The sequence below is a fragment of the Mauremys mutica genome, chromosome 1, assembly GCF_020497125.1.
Source record: "Mauremys mutica isolate MM-2020 ecotype Southern chromosome 1, ASM2049712v1, whole genome shotgun sequence".
Classification (NCBI taxonomy): Eukaryota; Metazoa; Chordata; order Testudines; family Geoemydidae; genus Mauremys; species Mauremys mutica.
In genome coordinates, this window is record NC_059072.1 from 112594815 (window position 1) to 112614587 (window position 19773).

Sequence of the window (19773 nt, forward strand, 5' to 3'; positions counted from 1 at the left end):
AAGATTAGATTTGTACTTCAATCTGTATGGTATCTCTAGAGGACTAATTTCAGTAGGGAAGCAGTGTCCCCTGGTTTGTTAACATGAAGCTAATATTTGATTCCCTTCTTTTCTCCTTTTTCCCAGTTGAACCTAGAAATGTGTCCAGAGATCAGAACAAGTTCGTTAGGAATATCAGTGGTAGCAGTTTGGAAAAGGAGCAGAAGTCTTAAGGGACATTCATCTTAAAAGTTCTTACTCTACCTACCAGGATTAGTAGAATTTATGATAGTTTGTCAGAGTATTTATGGTTCAGTTCAATATTCATTCCAAGAAAGCAGAATCCTACTTTTTTGTACTTACACAACTCAAGAACCCACCTGGGAAGAGATGTCCTTTTACTGTGTTTCATCGTAGATCCTAAAATGCTGTACTGCAAAACCTCTATTTAATCTAGTTTTAGGCTTTTCCTCAGCAAAGACTGCTGAATTTCCCAATCTGTGTTGTGGGTTTAAAGCCCAGAGGGACAAAGATGAAGCCAGGAAACTCATTGCACTTGCAACTGAAATAGAGCTCATCACAATTTAAACAGACTTTTACTTTAGACCTAGTACGCCCCTACTTAGCTACATTACTCTCCTCGAAAGTCTTATTTTAATGTAGCATTGTAATTATTCCTTTTGCATCAATAAAAAAAGAAAGGAAAAGGAAAAGCAATAGGAAATTAATGCATAAAATCAGATTAAAGATTTGAATTTACTATGAGAGGAGCCCGGGGACAGGTTTGGATGCCTTCACTGAGTATAATATATTTCCATGATAATTATAACACTGACAGAGACAGGATTAATCAGAGATCATGTTCCAGCACTTCACTGGGTTTCTGCTATTTACCATCTTCGCAGTGAGTTTTATGTATAAGGAGTTTTGTAGGCAGTCAAAAAGTAAAATTAAATTGAAAATTAACACAAATGCAATAGTGAGAATGAGAAGTACAGCATATAAAAAAAGAAAATCCCAGAAAGTTACGTTCTCTACAGAAGTGTTAACGGAGCCTGCTGAACCTCACAATAGCATATTAAAGAGAATCGTGGTTAAAGAGGAATAAAATACATGACTGATGTGCAACAGACATTTCTACAACATGTTCACTTGATCCATTCACATTTCCTGACTTGCATGCGTGCCTCTTTCTTTTTTAGAAGAGATAAAAAGCAGGGTAGAGAAAAGCACTGCTATCACTTCAGCAAGGCTGCCTTAACTGAGGTGGCCTTCTTACCTCAGGAGGCCTTAAAACTCAGGAGCCCTTAAGCTGTTAAGAGTGCCTTAATACCAAAGCACTTCAGAGACCCCAACTGTTCTAAATCACTTTAGCTTTGAGGTGACCTACAAAACCTAACAGAAAGGGTTCTGACACACATGCAGACATGGGCTGTGTAAAGGAAAACAACTAGGTATTTGGTTTTAAGCTTTAAAAACAAACACGTTATTAAACAGAACATAGCATTAAAGATCTCAGCTGTTGGGTAAGAAATGTCTGGAGAAGTTGCAGCTTTTCTATAGTTGTGGATGGCTCTGACTATAGGGGCCTTATTCTGACACAAAGATACTTCCATTTGCTCATTCTCTCATGCTCCTTCCTTCCCCCCTTAACCACATCTACCAGATAATATTCCAGTCACTCCCCCCAACCCAAATCTCTCTATATTCAGCTACCATGCAAGCTTGACTTCACTCTTGTGGTGGATCTCACCATCCTTCTTTTCCTCCAGCCAAGAATCTGGGATTTCTTTCTAAGCCTCATTCTATCTTTTCCCCCACTGCTCCTCTTGGTAAGCACACAAGTCAGCCAAGAGAATAGGCCCATCTCACCTCTTCTCATTGTAGCTCTCCCACAGGAGATGAATATTTGCCTCCTGAGAAATCCTGGGCATTCTTTCCCTCACGCAGTGAGCCATGGGTGGATGAAGAACTACTCTGAAATGTTACATTGTGCATATGTGACCAGAAGAATGGAAAAAGACACTTCACAGTTTGCTTCTGTGATAACACATTGTCTGCTCCTACCAGACAATGTCTGTTTCAAAGCTTTTTGGTTTTTTTTAGGTCAAGTATATTATCAATTTGAAAGAGAGCCAATACCACTATTTTTGATGCATACCAAGAGGCTGGTGAAAAGGTCAAGGTTTAAAGTAATTTTTTTTAAATTCAGAATTTCTTGAAATGCTGTTCTACTCTGAAAAGCAAATGCAAAAATGGCATCATTTGATCTCAATTATGCCTTTATCAAATGTGCTTATTTTATAAGAATGCTTCCCCGTGACAGGCTCGCAAAAAAATCTATTTGGGATGTATCACAGTCAAACTAAGATAATTCCTTTGAGCACATCATTAGTAATAAAGCTTCTACAGGCCAAATTAGGTCTTTAGCTATACATGTCTATCATCCTCAAATTACATCAGGCCCTTGATTACACTCATGCAAACCCACTGGTCTTGATTCCAATTTTACTTACACCATTGTGAATCAAGATGGACTTCAATGAAGTCAATAGAATCACCCCTCTGTATAAATGGATGTGAGATCAGAATCAGGCCTCTTCTCTTCAATGTATGCCCTCCATGATACCTGTGCAACCTCTTGCCTTCAGTGGGTTTGTAAAGGTATAAGTGACTGAAATTTACTAAAGCATTTTGTTGATTACCAAAAAGAAATAGAATCCACCTTGTTCTCTTAGGGTTTGCCTACACAGGAAAGTTTTACCGGTTCTACACGGTTACACAAGTATAACCCCTATGTGGACATACTAATTCTGGTATAAGAATGGCTGTTTTCAGTTTAGCTTAAACCCGTTTCCAAACAAAAATTAAACCAAAAAAAGCCACTCTTATACCAGAATTAGAGTATTCACATAGGGGGGATGTGAGTCAACTATATAACCAAACAACTATATCAGTTTAAATTCACACCGTACATAATACTGAACACATATGCCCATGTAGACAAGGTCTTTGCTGATTTGCCTTGACAGTACTGGGAGTAAAGCAGTAAAAACATACTTTTGTCATTACAATCAACAAATCTGGCTCTGAAACCACAAAGGAAACCGTTCTGGTGAGTAAGAAAGTACCGTTTTTAAACTGTAGCATTACAGAGTAGAAAAAAATTTGGACTGATTTTTTCTTCGATAAGGACTATGAACAAACCATGGCTTTACATATACCATCTGCCACTGAAGCATGTAAGAACTAAAACCACCACATTTGTTTGTTTAGTCTGATTGATTTAAAAATGTGTTAATGTGGAGCACACTGCTCACTGTAATCTACTTCATTCCTATACAAATTTGGAAGTATATTAAATTCAGAGCTTAAACTTGACAACTGACCTTTCAGAACTAAATACTTAGTCCACGTGGTAGTAAAATGAATGCACTGCACACTCTGGCTAATCCATTTTATTTTCTTTATAAATGGATCATTGGAACCACTGACCCATCTGCTCTTGGAACATACTAAAAAAGGACTTATAAACCAAGTAACTGTTTTCTTGACCAGTTTACATATTGCTTATGATTATGCAGATTGTTTCCAGAAGCACAGAAACATGACGCTAGTGCCACATCAGATCTACATTAACAGCAAGAACAGTCACAAACAAAAGGACCTCCCTATAATTTTTTAAAAACTCCTCAGAGTTCCATTTCTATAGCTGGCTATAAATATTCTGAAGACAAAACAGAAACTGATTTTCATTAAAAAAATTGAGGAAAAATGTCACCACTTTCTTTGAAACTTTTTTTTTTGTTTTGTTTTGTTACAAAAGGTGATGGAACAACCCCTGTTTCAAAAGACCATTCCTCTTCCAAAATTTCACCAATAGCTTCATATGCTTAAAAACAGTCCAACACTGCCACATGGTGGCCAGGAATGGGCACTGTTCATTGTGAAATAGTGTTGACTAATGGAAGTGATAACATCTATCTGAGAAAAAAAAACCACATTAAATATCTAGTCCATGAATAACCACAGCCATAAATAAAAAGAAAAATGAACTCTGAGAACAGAGTCTGTATGAAGGAAATATAATTCATCTAGCAACAGGCCCATGTAAGAAAATAATTTAAGATATTTTGTGATTAAGTCTTTAGCAGCGTTGTTACCCTCCCCCCTGAGGAAAGCAGTTTCCACCCACACATTTCTCAGTACAGCATGTACTTGCCAACAAGCAATATTTAAAGTGTAACTAAAAAGTCTAGGACCATTTATTTCATTTTATTGTTTTTAAAGGCAGAAGTTTTTAAACAATGTAACACCACTTGGCATGAGAGACATTTTCTTCCTGGAGTTCAGGAAGTCATAGAAATTTAATTTTAAAATTCTCTTTTACATAGACTTTTTGATTGCTGTCTTTCTTACACTGAAGAGATAAGCTTCATAGATAATGTTTAAGAAGTTGTCATCATTCTGAAAAACAAAATAAATAAGACTTGTTACTGGAAGATCATAGTTCTCAAGCTAAAAGATTCTGAATTCATTCCATTTCAGGGTCTAATGAATTTTCAACCTTACCATCCCAGTCAAAATTGGCACTAGAAGGGGGTTTTCATCATCAAACATACAAAAACAGAACACAAAACTCAAACACTTCGTTACTTCCGGCTAATAGGTTTAACAGCATCTTTTGCATTCATTGGCAGCATGAGAAAAGGGGGAATTCTCTTATCTCTTTTAGAAGAGTTGAAGACATGAAAAACAGGAAATTTTGTAAATTCATGAGGACATTGGCTGGGTGGAAGTCAGACTTTTCTCTTTCCCGCCCTGCAAGACTTCTGTAGTGATAACATATACTTGCAATTTCTTCCCTTCTCCCTAATTATCACATATCTAGGAGGTCTTTTACATAGTTTCTGTTCCCCACCCACTACTGCAATAATAATACCAAAGTGCCTGGGTGAGCAGGTGGGCTGAATTTCTTCCTGTTCCTACACTAAATTCCATGCAGTCAAATTGCTGCACCTGCACTGAATACCATTGGCTTTAATGGTCTTAATCTGCACTAGTTACTCCACCCATGCACACTTAAATTGCTGGCTGATTCTTGATCACCTGCTTAGAGTCTAACTGATCCTCATATGTGGAGTTGGGAAGGAATTTTCCCTCAAGTCAGATTGTCAGCTATCTTGGGGGTTTGAGCATGCCTCTGCAGCATGGGATATGGGTCATTTGCTGGGATCATCCGGGTATCTCTATCAATCAATTCCCAGCCACTGCAAGGGTCTCAGTCATTGGTGCACCTTGGTCCCTCTCTGTTGTCTTCCTGTAGCACATAATAATTTAGTCTCCAATGGGCTATAGGCTTTGGTCTAATTTCAGTTGCTAGTTTAGTAGATGCTGGGTGATATTGGTGACCTGTGATATACAGGCGGTCAGATTAGATGATCAGGTGGTCCCTTTTGGCTTTGAACTCTATGACTCTTTAGGATAGTAGTTCTCAAAACTTTTTCCATTCTGCAGACCATTTTGCACTAAAATATTATTCCATGGAGATCTCCCTTTCCAACACTTCAATACGCCACACTGGCTAGTTCTCAAAATGGTTCATTTTGCAGACCACCAGGATTTTACACACCACAGTTTAAGAACTACTGCTGCCGAACCTGACAGCCTGGCAGAGTGGAGGAACAGAGCAACTCAAATTACAAGGGAATGAACCAACCCATGCATGAGCATAGGAGGATAACTAAAATTAGGACATTCCTTCCCCCCCAGAGCCTCCTGCACTCCACGAAACAGCTGACTGGGAGGTGCAGGGAGGGAGAGGGAGGCGCTGATCGCTGGGTCTGCTGGTGGGTGGGAGGTGCTGGGAGCAGGGGGCTGCTCACATATTACTGTGGCTCTTTGGCAATGTACATTGGTAAATTCTGGCTCCTTCTCAGGGTCAGGTTGGCCACCCCTGCTCTCCATACTATTGCAATAATCTTTGTACAAGTATCCCTTGAAAAGTATCACTTGAAAACGCATAATTTGCCAATATATAATATCATGGTAAAATGCATGTAGCAGCATTATATGTGAAGTTATAAACATAAGCTGAAATCATGACTAAAAGTATGTTTTCCAGATAAGTCTGAGTGGCTGCCAAACCAGTTCCTCAGAGATAAAGGGGAAGCTGACGCCTCAGCCAGGTGTAAACAAGGCTGGTGGACCATTACCTGCTAAGTGGCCATTCTTTGGCAGGAAAGCGGGCAGTGGTAAAAATCTACATGTTAGCAAAGGAACAGCATGGAGTTTCCTTCCACAAAGATTGACTGTCCCCTGGCTCCCACCTGGAAATGTTTTTCAAGAGGGGGACTGAAAACATAAAAAGCAGGGGCAGATACCTCAAGACACCCCCTCTTTCTCCTCCTGCCCATCATATTCATTGCCCCTGAAGAGACAAAGGAAACCGCCATTGGACTCTGGGGGAGGAGTCCTGTCCTAAAGAGTTTGGTCAGTAAGACAGCTGAAAGCATGTGCTGAGGAAACTTTGAATCTAATGTAGTTTGTTAAGTTAGGCACCAACTGTGTTTTCTCTTTATTTTTGTTGTAATCATTTCTGACTTTTATGGGGCTTGGGCTGTTGTCCCCCCTAGTTATTTTTTAGTAAAAATCACAAACAGGTCACAGGCTTCCATGGATTTTTGTTTATTGCCCACAACCTGTTCATGATTTTTACTAAAAATAACCGTAACAAAACCTTAACCTTAACCTTATTTATAAGCACACACTGCATTCCATTATACAAATCATTAATGAAAAATACTGAATAGTACCAAACTCAGGACTGACGCCTGTGAAATCCCATTAGATATGCCCTCCTTGCTGGACAGCCTGAATATAGTCCTTCAATCAATGCAGTGCAGCCACTTTATAATAATTTCATCTAGTCTGCTTTCCCCTAATTTGCTTATGAGAATGTCATGTAGAAGTGTGTCAAAAGTTTTACTAAATCAAGATGTATTCTATCAGCTGCTCCCCCACCCCCATCTACTAGACTAGAAACCCTGTCAAAGGAGGAAATTAGGTTGGTTTGGCATGGTTTGTTCTTGACAAATCCATGCTGGCTATTCTATAACCCTGTTATCCTCTAGGTGCTTACAAACTGATTGTTTTGATCCAGTATCTTTCCAGGTATCGAAGTTAGGTTGACTGATCCTATACTTCTCCAGATCCTCTTTGTTCCCCCTTTTAAAGATAAGTATTATATTTGCCCGTCTCCAGCCCTCTGGACTTCACCTGTCCTCCAGGAGTTCTTGAAGATAATTGCTAATGGTTCTGAGATTGCTTCAGCTAGTTCCTTAAATGCCCTAGGATAAGATCCATTAGGCCCTGTTGGCTTGAATACATGTAACTTATCTAAGGCCTGGTCTACACTAGGACTTTAATTCGAATTTAGCAGCGTTAATTCGAACTAACCGTCCACACCAGGAAGCCATTTAATTCGAACTAGAGGGCTCTTTAGTTCGAATTCGGTACTCCACCCCGACAGGTGGAGTAACGCTAAATTCGACATGGCTAGCTCGAATTAGGCTAGGTGTGGATGCAAATCGAACTTAGTAGCTCCGGGAGCTATCCCACAGTGCACCACTCTGTTGACGCTCTGGACAGCAGTCAGAGCTTGGATTCTCTGACCAGCCACACAGGAAATGACCCGGGAAAATTTGAATTCATTTTCCTGTCTGGGCACTTTGAATCTGACGTCCTGGCTGGACATCGGGGCGAGCTCCGCAGCACCTGCAACGATGCAGAGCTCTCCAGCAGAGGAGTCCGGCCAATCCAAGAATAGAAAGAGGTCCCCAACATGGACAGACCGGGAAGTCCTGGATCTGATCGGTGTGTGGGGCGAGGAGTCTGTGCTGTCGGAGCTGCGCTCCAGCAAGCGGAATGCAAAGACCTTCGAGAAGGTCTCCAAAGCAATGATAGAGAAAGGATACAGCCGGGATGCAATGCAGTGCCGCGTGAAAATCAAGGACCTGAGACAAGGCTACCAAAAAGTCAGAGCGGCAAACGGACGCTCCGGAGCCTGGCCCCAGACATGCCGCTTCTACGAGGCACTGCATGCCATTCTAGGTGGGTCTGCCACCACTGACCGTGGACTCAGTGGATGGCATAGTGAACCTGGACAGTTCCTCCTCGATGTTCGCCGATGGGGAAGATGAGGAAGGGTCTGTGGAGGACGGCGCAGGCGACAGCGAACACAAAACCGCTTTCCCTGACAGCCAGGATCTCTTCATCACCCTCACAGAGATCCCCTACCAACCCTCCCCGGCCGTTAACCCGGACTCTGAATCAGGGGAAGGATCAGGCGGTAAGTGCTATAAAAATGTAAACATTTATTTTTTATAAAACAGGTATAAAAAAATAGAAATACTATATATAAAATTTTCAATGAAAAACTATATGAAAAGTAGGTCCACACATATAGGGATTGAACAATAATCCTCCAGGGACAATTCAAGAAAGGTCTCATTTAGGTCCTCGAAAAGCCTCCGCAGGAGGTTCCTGGGGAGAGGTGCCTTGTTGGGTGCTCTGTGGAAGCACACTCTTCCGCGCCAGGACATCCTTATGTAGATGGGAATCATCGCCTCCACAAGCATGGCCGCATATGGTCCTGGTCTCTGCAGGGCTTCCCTTAGCATCCGCTCTTTGTGACTCCGAGGGACCCGCATCAGGGTGATCTCGTTCATGAAATGCTGCATCTAATTAGGGCAATTAGTGTATTGTTACTGTTGTGAATGGTTGACTTTTACTTTGCATAACAATGACCCTCGCTTAACAGCCACGTGTTGTAGGCCACATAGGAAAAGCATACATTGATCTTTCCCGTGCACTGGCGGGAGTGGCTGGAAAAGGGTCAGAGTATATGATTTCCAGATTGCCTTTAGCGGGAGGGCACAGCTATCCATTAACTGATAAGCAGAATGTACTGTAAGGCTTACCAGGACTGTCTGCTAGACGGATTCAGCTGTCTCTCCCCACTTGTCCGCTCTCCTGTGCAATGCCGCAGCCAATGAGAGCGTATTCCGAAATCTCGAACTTGGCCCGAGATCTCGTGAGACTTGTTGCCCTGTATGGTCTTGTTCAGAGAAACTGACTAGACTGTGTTCACTGTTCGCAAACATGTATCTGTTCAAGGAAATCAGTTACTTTTCCCATCACACAGCTTCGGCTCTTTCCCGGACTGCCACGGCATCCCCCTCACAGAGGCTGGCGCAGATTAGGCGGCGAAAGAAAAAGACTAGGGACGAGATGTTTGCGGAACTGATGGCCTGCTCCAGAGCCGAGGCGGCAGAGCAGAGACAGTGGAGGGAGACCCTATGTCAACAGCATCGCACACACATCGAACGGGAGGATAGCTGGCGGCAGGAAGACCAGCAGGCAACTCAAACGCTGCTTGGCCTAATGAGGGAGCAAACGGACACGCTCCGGCGCCTTGTTGATGTTCTGCAGGACCGCAGGCAGGAGGACAGAGCCCCCCTGCAGTGTATCTGCAACCGCCCTCCCCCGCCAAGAAGTCCTGCCCCCCCCCACCCAAAAGTACAAGACGGAGGGGCGGTAGGGGCCGTGAGAACTGTCACTGCACCACTGCATAGCGCTAATGTACCACACACCTCTCACGCTATACATTTGTAGAAGTGCTTCCCTTACAGGCTCACCCAGTCCCAAATCCGAGTTTCATCCCCCCACTGTGTATTAGATTATTAAAAGCTGTTTGCTGTTATTCACTGTTTCGGTCACGTCTTTCGTGTCAGAGGATTTTTTTGTGTATGGGGGGGGGGGGAGGGGATTTATAATTGCACGGTATAGCCTACATTACCAGGGTACAGACTTGGGGGCATGATCAACTGCAGGGCACACACACACTGCAGTCAGTAGGCACCAGGGTCACTCTGTGTGGTGTATGCTGCCCCGTGTCATTCTGTGATGTGTATGCTTGTCCAGGGTCCTAGCGCCTGCCACCCCCTTAATGTTAAGGCACGCTGCCCTTACCATGCACTTCCACCGTAGCACCGAGCCTCTCCGCTGCCCTGAGCCCCAACAAGAGCCCTCATCCACGGACAGATACTCACCCTTCCCCCACACCCCTCACCCCTTCCTACGCCCAAACCCGCAGCCCACTGCCGTCATCCAAACCCCTATCCAAAGAAGGCACCACTCGCCCCTTCCTGCAAACCCACCCCTTCCTGCAATCCCTCCCCTTCATGCACAACCACTTCCAACCGTCCCCCACCCCAGAGACCTATGTAGGAGCAGGAGGATGTCATTCCTCTATGGAACAAGCGGTCTGTACATCAGTGCACACCGTGCCCAGCACAGTATGCGTCCATGTTTCAACACCTGAACAGAAATGCAAAGTAAAACAAAGATTTATTAATAATGAGTGTAACAATTAATTTGATTTAAAACGTGCTTTGGAAGTGGGGGAAACTTGGAGAACGGGGTATGTAACCGCAGCTCGAAATCGACACATACAGACACAGGCCCAGGGTCAGTTTCTCTTGAAAGCAAGTGGAGAGTCATAGGTTACCCTGCTCTCCGAGGAAACTTGCTTTCAAAGCCTCCCGGATACACAGCGCTTCCCGCTGGGATATTCTCTCGGCACGGGTGTCTGGCTGAGCGCAAACTGCAGCCAGGCGATTTGCCTCAACCTCCCATCCGGACAAAAAGGTCTCGCCCTTGCTCTCACAGAGATTGTGGAGCACACAGCAAGCAGCAATAACTACGGGGATATTCTTTTCGCTGATGTCCGAGCGAGTCAGTAAGCTCCGCCATCTCCCCTTGAGACGTCCGAAAGCACACTCCACCACCATTCTGCACTTGCTCAGCCGGTAGTTGAAGAGTTCCTTCTCTCTGTCCAAGGCGCCTGTATAGGGCTTCATGAGCCAGGGCATTAGCGGGTAGGCTGGGTCCCCGAGGATCACTGTAGGCATCTGCACATCCCCAACCGTTATTTTGTGGTCCGGGAAGAAAGTACCTGCCTGGAGGCGTTTAAACAGACCAGAGTTCCTGAACACACGCGCATCATGAACCTTGCCCGCCCACCCGACGTAGATGTTGGTAAAACGTCCCCTATGGTCTACCAGTGCTTGCAGCACCATTGAAAAGTAGCCCTTTCGGTTAATGTACTCGCTGGCCTGGTGGGCTGGTGCCAGGATAGGGATGTGAGTCCCATCTATAGCCCCACCGCAGTTTGGGAATCCCATCGCGGCGAAGCCATCTATGATGTCCTGGACGTTTCCGAGAGTCACTACCTTTGAGAGAAGTTGCTCATCAATTGCGTGGGCTACTTGAATCACAGCAACCCCCACGGTAGATTAGCCCACGCCAAAGTGGTTCGCTACTGACCGGTAGCTGTCTGGCGTTGCAAGTTTCCAGAGGGCTATGGCCACTCGCTTCTGCACACTCAGGGCTGCTCGCATCCGGGTGTCCTGGCGCTTCAGGGCAGGGGACAGCAAGTCACAGAGTTCAAGGAAAGTGCCCTTACGCATCCTGAAGTTTCGCAGCCACTGTGATTCATCCCAGACCTGCAGCAATATGCGGTCCCACCAGTCCGTGCTTGTTTCCCGGGCCCAGAATCGCCGTTCCACACCATGAACTTGACCCATTGCCACCATGATCTCCACGGCACGGCGTACCCTGCTTTGTGAGAGGTCTGCGCCACTCTGTGAATTCCTGTCCTCACCGCGCTGCCGGAGCCTCCTCGCCCGATTTCTCAGCAGCTGACTGTGGAAGAGGTGGACAATAAGGTGCGAGGAGTTGACAACGGCCATAAGTGCAGCGATGATCGCAGCGGGCTCCATGCTCGCAGTGCTGTGGCGTCCGCGCTGTAACCGACCAGAGAAGGGCGCGAACAGATTTCCCGCCGGAGCTTTCAGGGAGGGAGGGCGTGATTGACGGTTCAATGACAACAGTTACCCAAAAGCACCCTCGACACATTTTTCCCCCAGGAGGCATTGGGAGCTCTACCCAGCATTCCAATGGGCAGCGGGGACTGCGGGAACTGTGGGATAGCTTCCCACAGTGCACCGCTTCCAAAGTCGACGCCAGCCCCGTTACTGTGGACTCAGAAATTCGAATTAGTGTATTTACTGTGGATACACAAATTCGACTTCATAAGGTCGAATCCACAAATTCGACTTAAGTAGATTCGAAATAGTCTTGTAGTGTAGACAAGGCCTAAATATTCTTTTCCTATTTTGCATTCCTTCCTCCTTGTTAATATTAATTGTTTTGAGTATCTGGTCCTCTAACCTTTTTAGAGATGACTGAAGCAAAATACTCATTAAACACCTCAGCCTTCTTGATGTCATCAGTTATTAGCTCACATTCTCTGCTAAGTAGAGGATCTACACTTATGTGGGCAAGTAGCCTAGGCTTAGAAATTGGAACCCAAGACCAGTCCCTCTTTATTCCTTATAAATTATATACATTTACCTTTGGCATTTACCACATCCTCTTTAAAACCACTGTTTCTTGTATCCATAGAATTTGAAGATAGGAAGGATCCTCAAAGAGCACTCACTCCACTCTGTGTCGAATACAGGATTGTTTTCTACATAATATTCCTGAGTGTTCTGTCAAGACTATATCTGAGTCACGCAAGCTATATAATGGACCTTGTTGTTAAAATATTTTCTGGATATTTATCCTTCATTTTTACTTGCTCACCTTCATCCCATTATTTCTTATTCCTACTTGAACTTCTCCTGCCCTCAACACGGATATCTTTTAAGGATTTCCAAAGTACTGCCATTGAGATGCTCATCTTTTAACTACACTACATACATGTAAGTAGTTTTCACCTTTAAGCCAATTCCTGTAAGCCCTTAACATCCTTATTCTCTCCCCTGAATCCTCTCAAATTTATCATTCTTGAACTGTTGCACCCCAAACTGAATACATTAATCAAAACACAGTTAAACCCCAACTCTAACAAGAGGGACTATTATCTCCTTAGCCAATGATTTAGTGCTTCTTTAATATATAGCCAGAAACAGTACAACTGCCAGTGGACAGTTTAGTTTACTCATCTATCATTAAGACTGGTGGATAGGACCAATTATCCATCAGAGGTATTTAAATCAAAATGAGAAGGAGGGATACAAGCAAAGGGGGAATGTTTCTGATTCTTTACCTGGATCAGGTGTAAAAGTGTTTCCTGAAGCTGCATCTTGGTCAATGAGTTGCTGTTTACGACAGATGGCTCTGGATTCTGCATAGGAAGGAGAAGGCTAGCTGAACTGGAAGCAGATTCTTGATTTGCTGGTGGTAAGCACCCACTTTCACTTGCCTTTGGTGGAGCAGGTGTGGACTGTGTGAACAGCATGGGGGACATCAGTAGTGCAGGAGTCACAGTAGCAGGAATGCGCTGAGGTGAGATGACCTGCCCATACACAAATTAATAAAAAATGGAAGCATTTAAGCAACGCGTATATTCACTAAGAATAGAGGGATAAAGATGAAGAGGACTCCAGGCAGAAATAGATTCACAAGAGCAGATATGCAGAGATACAATGAGGATTAAGAGTATCTGGGGCCCACAACCACCCATCCAATTCAAGACCACAGTACTGAATCTCAAGTGTAATAAGGTCTATTTAACTGGCAAATTTGCTTAAATACAAAATCAGCTTATTGTAAAAGTTAGACTATTATAAATACTAGAACTGTAGAAAATGAAAAACTGCAACATTTGAGGTCCTTCTATGTCCCCCAGTTTGGGTTTTGAGAATATGCTCGCTTGTATGAGAGTGTACTTTAATAAATATTTTGAACTTTATAGTACGTTTCATCTATAGCTCTCAAAATACTTTTTTTGCGGGGGGGGGGGGGGGATGCATCCTCATTTTACAGATAGAAAGAACAAGAACAGAAGGTTAGGTGACTTGCCCAAAGTTCCATAGTGAGTTGTTGGCAGAGCCAGGAACAGAATCTAGTTTTGACTTCCTGGTGCATGCTCAATGCACTAGACTAAAAAAAACCTTTAAAGAAAAAGAGAACATCTTTACCAGAAACCTAGATGCTACTATGATTCTGTCAGCGTTCCCTTAATTTTAGTCTAAGCAGGGAGGCACATATTGATTTGAAAGTAGATTGTGAGCCTGCAGGGTTTATCCTTTTAATTATGGGGTATATTTAGAACTATTAAATGTGCAGCACCGACAATGCTGGTAGGAATAAGATAATGTGACAAGTGCTCTTTAAATGTTCACCACAAAGCTCTAGCAATGGGCCTTAATTCTAATCTGTAGCTTTCCTCACTGCTCAAGTATCTGACATTATTTTAGAGGCTTCTAGTGGGAGCAATATTCGGTGATTGTCCATATTAAAAAAACAAAAAAAACCAACACCCATAGAAGCATCTTCTAAAGCTCTATGTAAGCTTGAAAGTTTGTATCTCTCAACTACAGAAGTAGGTCCAATAAAAGATATTACCTCACCCACATTCTCTCTTGAATATCCTGGGACCAACACGATAACAACAAAACAAATATTTACTGTTATTTTATCTAAACTATTTGGGCACTATTCACCATAATATGCAGTCACTCAAAAAAAAAAGAGAAAAAGACTAAGTTCTCAAGCTACTTTCTGATGGTAAATTTACAGGAGCAGAAAAACTTTCTAGGATTTGTGGATATGAAAAAGCATGCAATATTATGCTACCACTAACTCCACTGTTTAGTAAATATTGTTTTTCTGCTTTTCAAAGCCAGACTACCAGGGCCGGTGCAAGGATGTTTCGCGCCCCTAGGCGAAACTTCCACCTTGCGCTCTCCCTTGTCCCCAAGCCCTGCAGCGGCTCCCTGCCCCCCTGCTCCGCCCTGAGGCACTCCCCCGCGGCAGCTCCCTCCCCAGCCCGGGGAGCCGTGCAGCAGCTGCCCGCCCCAGCTCACCCCTGCTCCCGAGCACGCCGCGGCTGCTTCACTTCTCCCGCCTCCCAGGCTTGCGGCGCCTAAGCTGATTGGTGGGAAAAGTGAAGCAGGGGTGAGCTGGGGCGGGGAGTTCCCCTGCGTGCCGCCCCCCCCCCCCACTTGCTGCAGCAGCCCTCCCCGCACCCCCCTGCCCCAGCTCCCTCTGCCTAAATGCCGGCGGCGACCGGGGCGGTCGACGAGCCAGCCGCCACGGTCGATGCCAAAGAAAATGCCGCCCCCAAATCCTAGCGCTCTAGGTGACCGCCTAGGTCGCCTAATAGGTTGCACCGGCCCTGCAGACTGCTTTTAAAAAAGAACACTATTTACCTGCAATTCCTATTCCCCATGGTGCACAATCATAACAGAAAGAAGCAAGTCCGTGTTCCCTGCACATGAATGGCAGGTCTTCCCTATTTCACTGTGTGGCCGCTGCCAGCCAGCAGGGAAGGTGGTACACGCATGTCTGTTCTTGGAACACTGCTGGCCCCTAGTGTTGCTTATTAGTGGTTCTGGTCTAACAAAATGACTAATGCTGACAGGGATGTTTCTAGCTAAAATAAAAGTAATATGCATCTACAGAATTTGGATACAGTGTCAGGTTCTTAAAAATCAAAGATACCACTTTTCTGTATACAATCCGAGGAATAAGAATCTGTAACACAAGTATAGAGGTACCATGTTGTGCTTTTAATAGCATGGACTCTTGTCATAAACAAACATACAATGTAGTTTAGTAGGCATCGCTTAAGAATTATTTGTTTTTCATGGTAAGAAACTGCTTTTCACCAGTATATGTAAAACAGAGGCTAAGTGTGTAAGTAACTCTGCCATGTACTGGTAACTGAGCAAGTTAATATTTGGCTAGTGCAATATCTAAGTGATCCTCACACCTCAAATATTTGTCTCGGGATAAGAATAGAAAATATATGTACCTATTTCTTGTTAATGAAGTCTTAAATTTTCTGTGTAATTTAAAAATGTATATTTTTGTTAACAAATGAGATTCTACATGTTCATAAATTCTAGCATTTAAGTAGCTTCTGTACATGTGGAGGATAGTCTCCTTCAACACAAAGACTTTTTTTCAGTTTAGCTATTTAGTTCAGAGTTACTCAAGTGACAAAATTTATCCAACGGCTTCTGAACTTCCGTTACAAATGTCAGATGTTGATTCTGGTACTATTATTGTAATCTCTGTAGTACCCTCTGCAACTTTCATTGAGAGTGATTACTGTGGCTTGAAGGTCCTAAAGAATCTTTGGTAATGGAGTACTTTCAGATAAAACACCTTTGAGATGATCTCTTCACTAACAGGTGTGTAGGTGCAAAATTCAATGTTGTCAATATAGGACACTCAGGGCATGTCTACACTTACCAGTAAATCGGCACTGCTGCAATCGATGCAGCGAGTGTCCATTTAGCAGTTCTGGTGAAGACACACTAAGTCGATGGGAGAGCACTTTCCCATCGATTTGTGTACTCCGCCTCCCTGAGAAACGCAAGGGAAGTCAACAGGAGACTCTCCCATTGACACAGTACAGTGTAGCCACTGCGATAAGTGGACCTAACTACGCTGACTTCAGTTATGTTATGTAAATAACTGAAGTTGCATAAGTTAGATCGATTGATCGCAGTAGTGTAGACCAGCGCTCAGTCTATTTTGACCCTACTTTCCCAGTCAGCCATTTCTCTTATCTTTGAATAATTCCTCATAAGGACACAAATCACCTTCCTAAAAATGTTGCTAATAGATTTTTTTCTGATAGAATTTAACCTGAGTTACTTGTTATTCAACATCCACTCATTTATCTCTATCTTCACCACATCAAGACTTAAGTCTCTGATTCACCATCAGCACAGCAGAAGTTTAGTTTGTCAGTTGTACAGCACTGCAATAGGACAACAAGAAAAAATATGCTGCTTTGAAACAAAGTATTTACTTAAATGTCTCTGTTTAGTATTCAGCAATGATGTTGGCAGCTGGATAACATGGCACTTGGTGAATTTATGTTATATTGTTTGAGCTGAGAAATGTATTGGAACTCTTGTAATGTAAACTGGGGCCTACTATCACACACTAGCTGCTTGGAATTCCATATGTATCAAATGAGTCTCTTAGAACATTAGTAGTTAGAGTATGTGTTATTGACTTCTGTCCATTTTTAGCGAGTATCACTTAGGACTAAAAACATTTCACCTAAAAATGTCTCAGCAAATTCTAGATGTAGCTGTTGCCAAGATTTTGTTGGTTAAAACCAGGGGTACAAACATGTTTCTGTTGCCATGCACTTGTAGACAACTGGTGCACTCTTCTGCTGTTGATTACATCTGAAATTCAAACCCTGGATGCCAAATTTATCTGTAGCCTAGTTATTTTGTTATTGCTGTTCAGAAACTCCCTTTCTTAAATATTTGTGATTGCAGGTTAACTGTTATTACCCAAGTACCTCATCTGGTATAAAAGACTCTTTTGTGACTGGAAAGTTCATTTCACCATGAGATAAATGCTCCTAGACATTTTCACGAACTGGCCTGTCATAACTAAAAAAAGTGCCTTTCCAAGTTTAATTCAGAAATTATGGTATTTTTCAAATTTATTAAATGTTTTACTTGTGACAACTAAAAAATACCAGTTGTATCACCACTGAGTACCATCACCACTACAAAGTACCACATTTATGCACAGATAGAAGAAACGCTCTATATTGAAATTATGTAACTGATTTAAGGCTGGTCTAAGAAGTGCGGTAAGCGGTCTATTATAAATAGGATAAATTATTTGTATACTGTCAAGGCTATGGTAGGTACTCTTATGATCGTGGCATAAATTCATGAAAGCACTTAAGCACGTACTTAAGGCCATCCCTATTCAGAACAGCACATGCTTAATGATAAGCAGGTGCTTAAAGTCCATTAGGGATCAATGCTTTCTCATTGGGAATTAAACATGCTTCCTTGTTGCCTTTAATATGGATAGTTTCCTGAATCAGTCTAGCACTAGGCAGAGTGCCTCCTTTGTAGATTTGAGCATAACTGTTCAGCTTTTGCTATTTTCCCTGCAACTAGTCTTTCCTTTCCATATGGGAGTTGGAAGTTCTTATGCCATACGGAGATACATCACAAGCCAATTTAAAACTGGGTTTATAATGTGTCAGGACTATTGTTAGAAAATGCAAGCTATAGTCTCCTCATCATTGAAGAATCTTATCCATTCCTTAAATACCCTTGGTCTTTTTTTCCAATAATGAAGATATTGTTGAGACAGCATTCTATTCCTGGCAGATATCGTAAAATTTGCTTTACTGTCCTTTGATCTATAGTAGGAGTAGATACCATACTGAATGATAAACAATTATAAGGAACAGACTTTTTGGTGCATTTATTGTCAGGATCTGCTTTGATTAATCTTGCTTCAGCATGTAAAAATATATTTGTGCCAAATCTATTTAATTTAAATGTTTATTCACTGGACAGGGTGGCAAACAAGTCTTCAGTCTATAGTAAAGAATACCGAGACACACTGAGAGGGATTGGCCCTGATTTTAAACTCTCTACAGATTTTTACCTTCCCATCTTTTTCAATAATAAGTATAACTGGCTTGGCCAAGTCACTGAATTCTATAGGAAATCCTGTGCTAACTAGCCTTTCTAAAAAAAACAGGAGTACTTGTGGCACCTTAAAGACTAACAAATTTATTTAAGCATGAGCTTTCGTGAGCTACAGCTCACTTCTTCGGATGCATAGAATGGAACACACAGACAGGGGATATTTATACATACAGAGAACATGAAAAAGTGGAAGTATGCATACCAACAGGCAGAGTCTAATCAATTGAGATGAGCTATCGTTAGCAGGAGGAAAAAAACTTTTTGAAGTGATAATTAAGATGGCCCATAGAAGGTGTGAGGAGAACTTAACATAGGGAAAACACCAATTGAATCTATTTCCCTATGTTAAGTTCTCCTCACACCTTCTATGGGCCATCTTAATTATCACTTCAAAAAGTTTTTTTCCTCCTGCTAAAGATAGCTCATCTCAATTGATTAGACTCTGCCTGTCGGTATGCATACTTCCACCTTTTCATGTTCTCTGTATGTATAAATATCCCCTGTCTGTGTGTTCCATTCTATGCATCCGAAGAAGTGAGCTGTAGCTCACGAAAGCTCATGCTTAAATAAATTTGTTAGTCTTTAAGGTGCCACAAGTACTCCTGTTTTTTTTGCGGATACAGACTAACATGGCTGCTACTCTGAAACCTAGCCTTTCTAAGTCTGTGTCTACTCTCTGACCCAATGGAATGGAATAGGTCATGCCTTACAGAATCTAGGTTAGTACTGGTACTAATGATTAATCATATCTTAATCATTTTTTATAGTCTGTAATAGGTCTTCTAAACAATGCTGAATGTTTCAAAGGCAGTACAACCAGTACAACACTAGTGGTTGCTGGTGTCTCAGCCAATAAAGCCATCTCTTGTCAGTCAATAGGAATCTTCTTGAGTAATGCTCTGCCAAGCAAGGCAGAGATTGGAATTGTAATAATTGTTGTTGCATTTTATGCACATTTACAGTAGTAATCTCTGGAATGACTTTTCCCTGTACGTATTTTTGCTCTCAGCCATTGTTTCTCTTTGAATTCTTCTAGTAAAATTACTAAGATTATGAAGCCAGTATCAAGTTCCATTCTGAACGGTTGTTCTTTCCATCTCAGGCTTACCCAGATATAATTACCGCTTTTTTGCCTTTTTCAAAGGCATGCAAAATGAGGTCACTATCACTTATCAATATCAATCTCTTTTTCTGAGATGACTTACATTTTTGTTATTTCCTATTAGTA

At 42.6% G+C, this 19773-nt stretch overlaps 1 protein-coding gene across 6 annotated transcripts in view; it reads right to left on the reverse strand.

Moving 5' to 3' along the window:
- Positions 1 to 3423: 3423 nt before the first annotated feature.
- Positions 3424 to 19773, reverse strand: part of DCP1B (decapping mRNA 1B) — a 67544-nt gene continuing 51194 nt past the window's right edge. For all 6 annotated transcript variants that reach the window (XM_044991511.1, XM_044991526.1, XM_044991518.1 and 3 more), the window contains 2 exons: positions 13157 to 13405; positions 3424 to 4446 (listed from right to left, as the gene is read on the reverse strand). In XM_044991511.1, the coding sequence (XP_044847446.1) occupies positions 4366 to 4446; positions 13157 to 13405 (330 nt within the window). In that variant the 3' untranslated portion in view covers positions 3424 to 4365. The remainder of the gene's footprint in view (positions 4447 to 13156; positions 13406 to 19773) is intronic.